At 45.8% G+C, this 12,714-nt stretch overlaps 1 protein-coding gene across 1 annotated transcript in view; it reads right to left on the bottom strand.

Moving 5' to 3' along the window:
• Positions 1–11,157, bottom strand: part of LOC146182461 (uncharacterized) — a 13,152-nt gene extending 1,995 nt beyond the window's left edge. The window contains exons 1-3 of the mRNA XM_084577586.1: positions 11,005–11,157; positions 9,513–9,567; positions 1,241–1,330 (exon numbers count right to left, since the gene is read on the bottom strand). Of these exons, the coding sequence (XP_084433712.1) occupies positions 1,241–1,330; positions 9,513–9,567; positions 11,005–11,063 (204 nt within the window). The 5' untranslated portion in view covers positions 11,064–11,157. The remainder of the gene's footprint in view (positions 1–1,240; positions 1,331–9,512; positions 9,568–11,004) is intronic.
• Between the last annotated feature and the right edge of the window lie 1,557 nt (positions 11,158–12,714).

The raw sequence follows: 12,714 nt of genomic DNA, 5'->3' as shown, positions 1-12,714 counted from the left end.
AATGTTGTAGCTACGATCACGTGACTTGGCTAGCATCTTGAATCTGAGAGCGACGGAGAAACGGACAAGAAACTTGCAAATGCAAGTAGTAAGAGCTAACGATCTTAAAATGAATGTATAGAAGGCTCCTCCTGCTAAGGGCGCCAAGATTTGCGTTCAAATTTCGTACAGAGAAAGTACTTCAACGTAATTTTTCTTGAATAAACCATCTACCGCGACGTTCTGTGTGTCATTTATCAAAAGCAAAAGATAAAAGCATTCACAGTGAATAGACCAAAATTTCAGAGTGTGTTTGTCATACAGCGTTTCGCCCGGGCGATGTGGCAACTAGATGCACGCGTTATAACTTGTGCTAGGAAATTGCGGTGGCCTCCGTTTCGATAGACGGCGCCAGTACAGACTGCATGCATTGTCACCGCACAGGTAAGCTTCAGAAGATAGCGTACCTTATTCATCCTCAGAGCTAAATAATAAAAAGAATACCAAAGCATGTGCACTGTCCGACATGAATACTGAACGAAACCGACCAGTAAGTTCCGCCGGCGCATAAGAGTTGGGCGCCTAAAAAGTTTTCTCAGCGCGACAGAACTTTAAACCTGTCTAGAATGATATTCAAGGTACGAAGCATGATGTCTCACGGTATGCTGCAGGTCTTGAGAATTCCAGACTTTGTCGTTTCGCTTTTGTTTTCAGGGTAAAATTAGGCGCGCAGTTGTATTTCTAGCCGTAAATGTGTACCTGAATAAATTGCTGCCCATCGTATACTGCTCACTGCGCCAGTCGAGCCCATTCTCCCTCTGGGACGTGATGTCCTACTCTGTGTAAAACTGGTTTTCGGGGGCGCTACAACCGTAAAGGTAGGACAAGCCGTAAGAATTTACTTTTTCAAAATACGAGCGCTCAGAAAACAAAGCATGTGCACCTTGTTTTCCATATTCGAATTGTGAAAAGAACTGTAGCACGCAGCACATAGTTACAGCTGGCGTCGCGTGTGCGACGCTCCTCTTGCGTTGGGTAAGAGATGACGCGTAAAACAACTAGTAAATAAGACTGCTGTCGCGTCAACAAATTTTCTGGTCGGGAAAAAACCGCGTCCCACATGCGTGACATTTTTGCAGGGCATATATACATGGAGGGGTGTCAGAGACAAATGTGGCATTTCTCCCTTCTTCCACTTCGCTTGTCATATGCGTGCGTATACTGTACTTGTTAATATGTTAGCGTGTCCACGAATACTCACCAGCTTGCGGAAGTACTGCTCCTCGCGGGCAAATTCCATCTTGGCAAAGCTTCCGCCAGCCTCGCGGATGCTGCCGCCAGCGCCTCCGCCCTGCGCACCAATGCATTACGGTGACGTTAATGAGCGCAACAGATAGTGTAGAAAACAGTCAGAGGCGTGAACCTCTTGCGTGTTTTAAGTGGTCAGTTTGTTCGCGCTGGTCGCCTTCACGATAACAGCTGCCCGCTGGGGTGGCTCAGCGGTTAGAACGTTCGGCTACTGTTCCCAAGGGTGCGGGATTGAATCCTGGCCTCGGCGGCTGCTTTTAGGTGGAGGCGAAAAGCTAGACACCCTGTACGCGATGTCAGTGTACGTTAAAGATCCCCAGTGGTCGATATTTCCGGAGCCCTCCACTACAGCACCTCGCATAGCCTGAGTAGTTTTGGGACGTTAAACCCCATAAACCAAACCAATAATAGCTACTGGTGTACGATCCACGCAAAACATCAATATAGCTGTAGCTATATGTGAAACAATGTAACCCATCTTCTGATCATTAAGAACGATGTGCTGTTACGGCAAGTCTGATGTCGCTACCGCTACTTCACGACACCAAACGCTGCAAACCCCCGTTACCCTTACTGGCACAGTTACTGGTATTATGCTTTCATGATACGGAAGCGAACAAGAATCGGCTTTTAGAACATTTTTATCGCACCTGAACAGTATACAACCGGTCATACAGTTCACAACGAAAGAACAAGTCGACGGCCATCTGCCTTTTTTGGACATTCTGGTGAAAGGCAATGGCACTGGGCTGTCATTCAGTGTATTCCGGAAAGAGACACACACTGACGTGTACCTCAACTTTATTTCCGTACACTCGGCCTGCCACAAGAAATCCGTTGTCGCTTCACTTGACCGCCGTGTGGAAAAGCTCTGCTCTACGCCAGAAGAAAAAGCGAAAGACCTAGATACCGTACGCCGTGGCCTGATATCCTCTGGCTATCCCAGTTCATTTATTAGGTAAGTCGAGAATCGCCTATCACACCCACTGCCACCGCAACACCAGCATCAAAAGAAGAAAAGGATTCCTATACCGTACGTGCCTGGAGTAAGCGAAAGCTTATCCCGCATTTTGCGTTCTTACGAAGTCACATGTACCTACGCGGAAACTCAGACAAGCGATGGTGAATGTGAAAGACAAGGTAAAGAAAGATAAGTTGCCGGGCATCATATACAGAATTCCTTGCGCTGATTGTGGGCACGTCTACTTTGGTGAAACGGGCGATTGGAGAAGAAGATTGCAGCAGCATCACAATGATGCCAAGAATCAGCGCGTGGCAAACAACGCTCTGGCTGAGTATGCTGTCGCCAACGGCCATGCCATCGATTGGGATAGCGGGAAGATAATTTGAAAAGAAAAGAACAAGACGAAAGGCTTTACCTGGAATCTCTTCATATTCAAACGACAGCAAACACGCTTAATCGCAACGAACGAAATCTACCACCGATATAATCCCGCTGCTTACGTCAAACCATCAAGCACATAGAACCTACCTTCAGTTACTCTTCTTTCATTGTGAACAAGAACCTCGTAGCGAGGCCGAAACGTCGTTGTTGTTTTACCGACTGGTCGGCGCTCAATGCTTTCCGCCATGGCCTCTTATCTCTGGTAAATATATGACTTGCGCGAGTTGGAGCATGGCGGTCGAGATTAAAAAGAAGAGATGGACAAGATATGCAATGCCAAGGCCGCTCAATGAAAACGCTAATTGTGCAACTATATGTTTAACGACCGTGTCAATGTGAAGGCGAAGCACTTAGGAGGAGGCTGCAGAGGCAAGTGGGCGGACGGGCTTAGGAAGTTTGTAGGAATCAAGTTGATGCGCCTGGCACCGGACCGGCTTAATTTGAGAGGTTATTGAGGAGTTCTTTGCCCTGCTGTGCACGCATTGAGCCTATGATGATTAGGATAATAATCTATACCGTGACAAACACGTTTCGTGCTTCAAGCGCTTCGTTGGACAAGCATTGAGTGCAGAATGCTCCCTTTCTGCCCACTTACACGAGATTAATAAGCTAAATGTACATTAATACGGACCCCGTAAAATGTAAAGGCTGCATTTGAAAAATTTCCGCTAAGGTTTCCAGGCGGCGTCATATTGAGCGCGATATCTGGACAGGTTTTAGAATGAGATCGTTCGTGCTTCACAGTTCACGTGAGGGCACCCCAAGTCATTCGGCGTACAAACTCAGGCTTTTCGAGCTCTTGTTTATGCCGAGTTCCTTTGACACAGATCATATATTCCACTTTACACTTTCCCCACATGCGCAAGTCACTGCCAAGCTGCATTTTTATTCTTTTTTCTTCCCCTGCGAAAGCAGTGTTACCGTCGCTCTCACGGGAATCTGACCACTGTTGAAGCGAAGCATCTAACCCAGGCGAGCAGCCTACAAGCTAAAAAAAAAATCTACCACGAGCCACCTCCCACCTTTAGCTAAAGAGTAGTCCACCGCAAGTGCAAGCTGGAATTCAAGTTGAAATTATCGTGGTAAAGCTTATAAAAGAAATTGAGCATAGCGATTTTCTTGCGATTTGTCAAATTTGGTATATTTGAGCAAGTGAAAGAAGTTCTGTTATTCACTGTGTTCTTCGTTAACAGAAAAACATAAACCTCACTGCTAATGAACACGTTCAAGTTTGTGTATGAGAGATTTTTCTTTCGGATTCCAAATTATGCTTGTGTAATCCAGACATGGCTTTACTACTGATTTATAGGCTTCTAGCTTCACATCCGGCGGTGCATCTCCTAGCTTTCGCCGGAAAAAATCCGAGTTTTCTTTGTGCTGTTCCACCGATGTTTCGTGCGTGTTCTCCAACTTGACTTGGCTCAGAAAGGACATTAGTCACGTTGAGACAATGTTAGAAACTAATGTTGCCACCCAACTTTGGCAACAAGTGCGCTATTAGGGCCCACTTTGTTCGAGGTGTGCGGTCCCAGCCAAAGCCTCAAGGGACTCCTGGACTGAGGATCTCTCTTTAGACTCGTCTGAAGAATATTTGAAAACAATCGTAAGATTTTTTTCAATAAACCTGCATTCATTCACTCAGCTTTTCAGCCGAACTTATACTTAACTTGGCTGAAATGAGCGAGAGCTCACGCTCAACCAGGTAGTTGGCAGTGAGACGCCAAAACGAGCCCGGAGACGGCACTGCCGATCCGACCGGCTATGTGCTCGGCACAACAGCAGAGACTGCCACCTTGTCGAGCAGACTTAAGTCTGCCTCCCAATGGCAACTAAAGGAGCGCTGAAGCGTAACAGGGGCCGAAGCAGTGACCTTCCGAAACTTCCCGCTTCTGAAGAGGAGAGATTAGAGAGATTTAGCTTACCGTGATCCGCGATCCGCCACCGTGTCACTACCGCGCGTGGGCAGGGCTGATTGGTCCCGACACACAAGCTGATTGGTCCCGACGCGGCAGGTCTATGTGCCGACATCAAGTATGTGGCGCCATCTATCGGCGTCAATGTTATCTGGGCAGGCGCGGTGGCGGATCACGGTAGCGGATCGCGGATCACGGTACGCTAAATCTCTCTATTAAAGGTTAACTCCGGTGCTTTGTAAAGTTTCTCGGAGTTTACTGAAATTTTCAAGGTACGTCTCTCGTAGTTTTTTTCGTCCTTTGTGCTAAATTTTGCAGCGTGGCGACGCTTGTTGCAGCGCAAATGAATTTTAAAAGTTCCTATTCTGCGGCCTCAGCCGGAGCTATTTATGCGGGCATCCTTACTTGTTTAAAGTCACTATAAGCAAGGTCATCGATATTCACTCCGCATTTGCAGAAGTGCAAAATATCGAGCTTGCTTCTGGTCATTTCAGAAAAATAATGATCGAAATTGGTCCTTAAAGTCACCTGTTCAGCCAGACAATTCACATACTGTTCGTTTTTGGAACACTATCATTACGTCACTGGACAGCCTGTCCTGAAGTAATAGTTTGGTCGGAATTCAGTTTCGGTTTCCTAGTTCTGGCTAGATTAAAACACTTCTACTGGGTGTTTCGAACACCCATTTTCAGCATCAGAGAAATACGACTAATACCCCGGTCAAGCGTGCAAGTTAAAGTGCACTTCCGCGGAGTACACTTCGCAGCTTAAAAGAGACTTTACGCTACGCAGTGCTAAACGGGAAAGCGAAGTGCACTCGCATATAAGCACTCGTTGGTACGAAACTAGCAACTGAAAAGCATGTTTTAAAAAAGAAATTGGAACCTCCAAGCGCGAAGTTCAAGAAACTGCTTTTTAAAGTAGTAAAACATTTAAAAAATGCTTAAACTTTGACACCGGGCCATGATTCATAGACCCCTTATCAACGAACACCATCAACCGCCCCCTAACTGAAAATGGCGTAGCCGCAGTGGCGCACCACTCATGTGGAAGTTGCGTGGAATGTGAAAGTTGCGTACGCGGTTACATCACGTTTCTGTTATTCGATATTTTGCCCGTCGCTGTTATAAAACATTTCATGAAATTAAAATATGTACAAAACACGTAAAATCAGCTTGTATACATATCTTATTACATAATACATTTGTGACGAAGAAATTTCTGCCGGCGAGGCTACGCGCTCAGCTCGAAGTCTGTTCTGCGAACGCACTACGACCTGAGTGCACACTTTGGCAAGTGTTTAGCAGCGGTAGAGTGCACTTTTCGTAAGTGACACTCGCCATAAGTGCACTTTATTTTGTATGATGTGATTTGAATGCACGCTCAAATGCAGTAGTTGAAAAACATTCAGCAGAAACGGTTAAGCCTGTTATGACTGCTTACGCGTATGAATGCGAAAGCATTATAGTCCCGCTGGCATTGTATTCAGTGTGTGTGTGTGTGTGTGTGTGTGTGTGTGTGTGTGTGTGTGTGTGTGTGTGTGTGTGTGTGTGTGTGTGTGTGTGTGTGTGTGTGTGTGTGTGTGTGTGTGTGTGTGTGTGTGTGTGTGTGTGTGTGTGTGTGTGTGTGTTGGTTTGTGGGGTTTAACGTCCCAAAGCGACTCAGGCTATGAGAGACGCCGTAGTGGAGGACTCCAGAAATTTCGACCACCTGGGGTTCTTTAACGTGCACTGACATCGCACAGCACACGGGCGCCTTGCTTTTCGCCTCCATCGAAAAGCGGCCGCCGAGGCCGGGATTCGATCCCGCGTCCTTGGGAACAGTAGTCGAGCGCCGTAACCACTGCGCCACCCCGGCGGGGTGTGTGTGTGTGTGTGTGTGTGTGTGTGTGTGTGTGTGTGTGTGTGTGTGTGTGTGTGTGTGTGTGTGTGTGTGTGTGTGTGTGTGTGTGTGTGTGTGTGTGTGTGTGTGTGTGTGTGTGTGTGTGTGTGTGTGTGTGTGTGTGTGTGTGTGTGTGTGTGTGTGTGTGTGTGTGTGTGTTTCACGTACGTGCGTTTTGCATGTTCCACGCATACTGTCATGCGTCACGCGGTAACTGTGTGTGTGTGTGTGTGTGTGTGTGTGTGTGTGTGTGTGTGTGTGTGTGTGTGTGTGTGTGTGTGTGTGTGTGTGTGTGTGTGTGTGTGTGTGTGTGTGTGTGTGTGTGTGTGTGTGTGTGTGTGTGTGTGTGTGTGTGTGTGTGTGTGTGTGTGTGTGTGTGTGTGTGTGTGTGTGTGTGTGTGTGTGTGTGTGTGTGTGTGTGTGTGTGTGTGTGTGTGTGTGTGTGTGTGTGTGTGTGTGTGTGTGTGTGTGTGTGTGTGTGTGTGTGTGTGTGTGTGTGTGTGTGTGTGTGTGTGTGTTTCACGTACGTGCGTTTTGCATGTTCCACGCATACTGTCATGCGTCACGCGGTAACTGGGAGTCGTATTCGCCGAAACCTTCAAGTAGTCAAGGAGGAGGGGGGGGGGAGGGAGGTGGTGAAGGGTGGCTGATCCTGGCCCTACGGGGCCGGGACTAGTAAGTAAACGCCGATTGCGGCGGGGGCTAGCCTGCTACCGAATTTTTATCTGCTGTAGGCCGTCATTGCACCCGCCATCACTTCGGTGGTGAACGACGGCTGTTGCGACGCGCGTCTTTCTCTCCCTCTTCTTTTTTTTCTTTCTTCTCTACTTTCTCTCTTCTGTCCGCACGGGGTGGTGCAGTGGTAAGACGCCTGACTACTGTGCCGGAGTTCCCGGGTTCGAACCCGACCTCGGCTGCGTTTCGATGGAGGCGAAACGAAGAGGCGTCGTGTGCTGTGCGATGTCAGCGCACGTTAAAGATCCCCAGGTGGTCGAAATTACTCCGTAGCCCTCCACTACGGCTCCTCTTTCTCTCTTTCCATTTTCACTCCCATCTTCCTCCCTTCCCTTACGGCGCGGTTGCGGTGTCCACAGAAATCAAGTGAGACAGTTACCGCGCCTTTCCCTTCCTATAAATAAATCAGTTTTTTTTTTCTTTTTTAAGTTTAAGACAGCGGTGGTGGCTCAGCTACAGAGCCAGTAGCAGTCCCGTGCATATTCTTTTCCTTGTTCCTACAGCCACGGATAGCCGCCTGGGAGTCAGTGTATATTATATACTGAGGCATCTTTCATGCCATCGGTGAGACTTTTATGACCATCTCGTGAGCGCGACAAACGGCAAATACCTCTAGCTTTTTTCTTAATGGTGTATACGTTTCCACATTAGAACCCAGGATTTGGCACTTAAGTATGCATAGCTATAACCTGAGCGCACAAACACGGACACTTAGAGAATCTAGAGGCTCGAGCACATATCTGCGTTAAACAATAGAATTTATAACTTCAATCGAATTCTTCAGCCTTTTTTTTTTTTTTTTGCATAGGTTTATCCTGAAACGATTGTTAGTTTCTATACGGATGTAATTTATAGCGATATCAATCCTATTCCGCGCGCTAAGGGCGTGAAATTCCACTCTGCATAACAATAGTAAACATTTCAAGTTTGATTTACTTTTGCTTTATGTGTTTGAACGACCTCATATGGCACGTACCACCTACTTTCTAAATGGCGTAAATTATTCCTATTAGACATCCTTGTTCCCTTTTATAATACGGTTCGTTCGGTAGCATATATAGCTATTCATTTCTGTTTGAGGATGTACTCATAGAAAACATGTCGCACCAAAATGGTTGCTTTTCAAAAGATATGCTCAAACAATAGCCCGAAACGTATACTGTACGAACGTCGTAAAGAACTATTTTCACTTCTGGTTATACTGCTTATCCAACCCAGTTATCATTGTATAGCGTCAGTGTTTTGTTGCCCGCAATTCGGCAATCTCAACGTATATTTATTTCTCACTCGTAACAATGTTCATTCTGCGAACAAAGGAAAAGTAAGCACAACCAAGCTTCGCAGCAATGTAGTGCCTTGGGTTCAAGTAATGTTATTTTTTATCTGTCAGATTTTTAGTCAATATTACACTTAAACCCTTTTGACAGTTTTCTTTGTTGTATTTTTAACTAGTACTAGATGATAGCACACTTTTGAAGCTTAAGCAAAAAAAAAAAAAGTTTCACAAGGTAGTCTACAGACGAGATGCTACACTTAAACCCTTTTGACAGTTTTCTTTGTTGTATTTTTAACTAGTACTAGATGATAGCACACTTTTGAAGCTTAAGCAAAAAAAAAAAAAAAGTTTCACAAGGTAGTCTACAGACGAGATGCTACTTTAATTTCTCGTTACCTTTCCGCATCGCACATAAATATCCCTCAAGCTCCTAATTACCTAGCATGTTTTATTCAAAAGACAGGCATGAGCGCCAATGCAGACTAATCGGTCGCCGCGAGTGCCTAACCAGTTGACGACCATGGCTTGCATGACGTCATAGTGGCTATGTATTTGCGGACTAGAAAGACGGCGGAAGTCATCACGTCAGCATATAGCCCAGAACCTTATACGTTGACATCACGCTGGAGTTGGGGCTCACATGAGGCATTGGGAGAAGTGGAGCGGTGGTGGAGGAGAGCTCCACGCTGTTCTCTTTCCGCCCACAAGCAGGACGGCCAGCCTAACAACTCATCTATATATCACTGCGATGTTAGCCTCATCCCAAGGCTATGAAAGTCTGCCGCTCCACAGCAGACCCAACTGAGAAAGAGATTTCAAGCCGTACATATGCTATAAGGAAACGAGAAAGCCTTCTCTGCCTATTCAAAACAGAGATGTATACCTTAGCTGTCCGAACCTGCTTTTAAACTAATAATACAACACTGGCAGAAGTGCAACAGCGTGAAAAAAATTCAGTAGGCGAAAACGACAACATTGTTTGCAAAAGTATGCAATAAATTCACCGGGCCCGCACCTTGCCAGCAGCGCCACCCCAGTCGCTGGGAAGCGACGACTTGAGGCGCAGGTGGCTGGAACAGAGATGAAAGAAGACGTGGGACGGAAATAAGCAAATTCAATAATCTGCTTAGACGCAAAGCTTCATCCATGAGTGTGTGCCAGAGAGGCTAAGAAATCGCGTACACTTCCGAGGGTCGCGCATGGTTTTACCATCGAAAGTGAACTGGCCTCAAACTGAGCAATAAAACCAACCAGTTCCAAGAACTTGAAAGGTCTGTGAAAAGCTATTTACTAAGGCTAGAAAACGCTCACGAGCAATAAATATCCCATCAATCGGCTCCATAACGCAAAAATATTTAAGCTACCTTAATTAGCACCGAGCATATGAGCGGTCGAAAATGATGCTCCTCTCTCCCCTCAACTCAACCTTCGCCGGCGCGCAACAAAAAAAAATAAGAAAATAAAGTCGCGACGGCGCCCCACCACGCCCCTTCCCACCCGCGTAACTTGGGAGCATCCAATGGGCGGGTGCGCCGAGCAAGCCACAATGACGTCACAGGGGAGGTTTGCGCACAGTGCCCGTCCGCCTGGCGGCTGAGGCCGCGAATAACCAATGTATATTTGCCAGTCCTTAGTCGCGGAGGTTCCAGCCCCCGTTCCTCAGGCCTGCGTGCCAGGAGCGGGGAGTAGGGGGCCTCTTAAATCGGTGGAAATTAAAGTTTTAATCAATCAATCAATTGCGCACAGTGCGGGCGAAAATGTGCCACCCAAATCAGTTGCGAGCAGTACTTTTTAAAATTTATCTGTAAATTATAGGTTCCACGTAACACTTTCAAATTTGACTCGAACACTCACAAAGCACACCCTTTGTCAAAAGTTTAGAGCCCAGGTAGGTCTACTTCTGAACCATACTATGTGGCTCGTAATGTATTCCCAGGTTTCCATACTTGCTGAAGGCGAGAAGAGTTTTCGCCCTACCCTCTACAATGGTTAGGACTTCCACGATTGTTAAAGAAGTCATAATATACGGCTTATAAAAGCAAACCCTCTGGACTCTAAACTTTTGACAAAGGCTGTACATCTGTATAGATTTCTTGCATTATCATACAACCGCAAGTAGCATTTCAGGAGCCCTTTAAACCTACTCATCATGCCAAGAAAATTTAGGATTTGACACATCGTTATTCAAGCGGGGATTCAAAAAGAAAAACCGGTGTAAGAACATATCGCTTCACAGTTCAACCATTGTCACTCTTGACATATCGCAAATGCCTGGTTGTTACGTTGCAGACAGCCAGCATGAAATACATCGCACCCCGACCAATACTGCCCACAAATATTACCCCACTTCAAAAGACCGTTGGAGACGCTTTTTCCTCGGTGGTTTCGTAGTACTAAAAGACCAGGTGTTAGCGAGAAATTGTGTTATTTCGAAAGGCGTCGCCACTTGGCAGCGTGATCATTACAACAGATGTTTCTACTGGCCGGTCTCGCAACCTTGCCCTCACCTTGAAGGAAGGAGACGCTGGAAAATTTTCGCCGTCCTGCCACTGAGCTGTAGCGCCATGTCTGATCCGCAGGGCTCCTCCTCTCCTTCGTCCTCTCTTTTTTCGGTACATCGAAACAAGGCGCGCTTCGACGCGTGGTGATGGTGACATTTACGGAACACGCCACGCGGCACTGTTAACAAGAAAGACACGGGAGGCATTTAGTGGCTTACCTTTGTATATGTCTAAAATGCGACGACGTGAGCAGGAAATTTGTGTTTGGCGTTTTTTGGCCAGATGCCTTTGCGCCACAAAAGTATCATCATCACCAACCTCACATGAATCGTGGATGTATGTTTAGTGTGCCTTATAAATTATCGAACAGCAGTGAACCTGAGAGTTCATTACACTATATATCGCAAGATGGGAGTGCTACTCTCATGGTGCAACGGCATTTTTGCTTGTATACTGCTCAACGCATTTGGAGGACCATATTTTCATTCATTTTTGGTCGCTCCTTAAGAAAACAGGACCATCACAACGAAGAGTCGAAACATGAAAATAAGCCATTTCGCTGCAAAACTAATTGCTTGAAGAATCCCTTAAAAACTGAAACAGCGGAAGTGCACCATACTTTTAAAACGGGAACGGCGTAAAAAGAGAATAGCCAGCATTCATTTTTGGTCGCTCCTTAAGAAAACAGGACCATCACAACGAAGAGTCGAAACATGAAAATAAGCCATTTCGCTGCAAAACTAATTGCTTGAAGAATCCCTTAAATACTGAAACAGCGGAAGTGCAGCATACTTTTCAAACGTGAACGGCGTAAAAAGAGAATAGCCAGACAGCACTCTCTTTTAGAGGCAAGGCACGCTGCCCAAGTACCATGGACGTTTTCGATAACTGAATACATCGTGGGGATAAACTAAGTTGGTGAAGTCAGCAATTCAGAGAGGGTTGAAACCTTGGTTAAAACATTATTAACTCAAGAACTTCTAATGTGTTGACGAGGAAATATGTTGCCAACCATCAATATTCAGCATTTTTAGTGAGTGAAACCTGCCCAGAGCTTGGACAGCATACCCTGCCCCTAAAATACAGTGCGCGATAGAACAGTTCTCTTTTTGCTCCCTTCTAGGGTGTTTTGTGTTTTCGTAAATCTTCCTTTTTCCCGCGCCACTAACATTCAAAGGGGTGTCACATGACATGATTCTTTTTCTTGAAATATTGAGGCAAGTACTGTCGACGACACAGTGATAGAATCATATATTTTCTGAGAGGAAACAGGAAGGGTCGGGCGCAAATTCTGGTGCGTGCATCGAATGAGCCTTCTCCAAAGAACAATTTGTATGTATTTCGGTATTTTCGATATTCTGGATGAAACGGTGATTGTGTATTTATCACTGGTGATTTTAATTAAATTATTACATATCAAATGAAGGTTTTGGCTACTAAACCAATTCTAAACCAAGACAATCTCATTTTTACACATGCTGTTTGTTATTTTATACCTCCTCTCCCAGCAAACATTCCTAAAAAAATCCTCAAAATCGAGTACTGAAAATTAAAATATATATTTCAGGAACACATTCTCAGCCACAGAGGGCGTCAGGTATTAGCGAGATTTAAAATAGAGGGAGCCTATCGGTTAAGGGGAAAGGGAACAGAGGTGCGTAAGTGCGCATGCCCAAAGTGAAAGCCGCACCCCACGACCTTTCAGCGCTATATTTC

The sequence above is a fragment of the Amblyomma maculatum genome, chromosome 8 (genome assembly GCF_055883805.1).
Source record: "Amblyomma maculatum isolate TAMU_Amacu chromosome 8, ASM5588380v1, whole genome shotgun sequence".
Classification (NCBI taxonomy): Eukaryota; Metazoa; Arthropoda; class Arachnida; order Ixodida; family Ixodidae; genus Amblyomma; species Amblyomma maculatum.
This window is presented reverse-complemented; position numbering and strand designations above follow the sequence as displayed.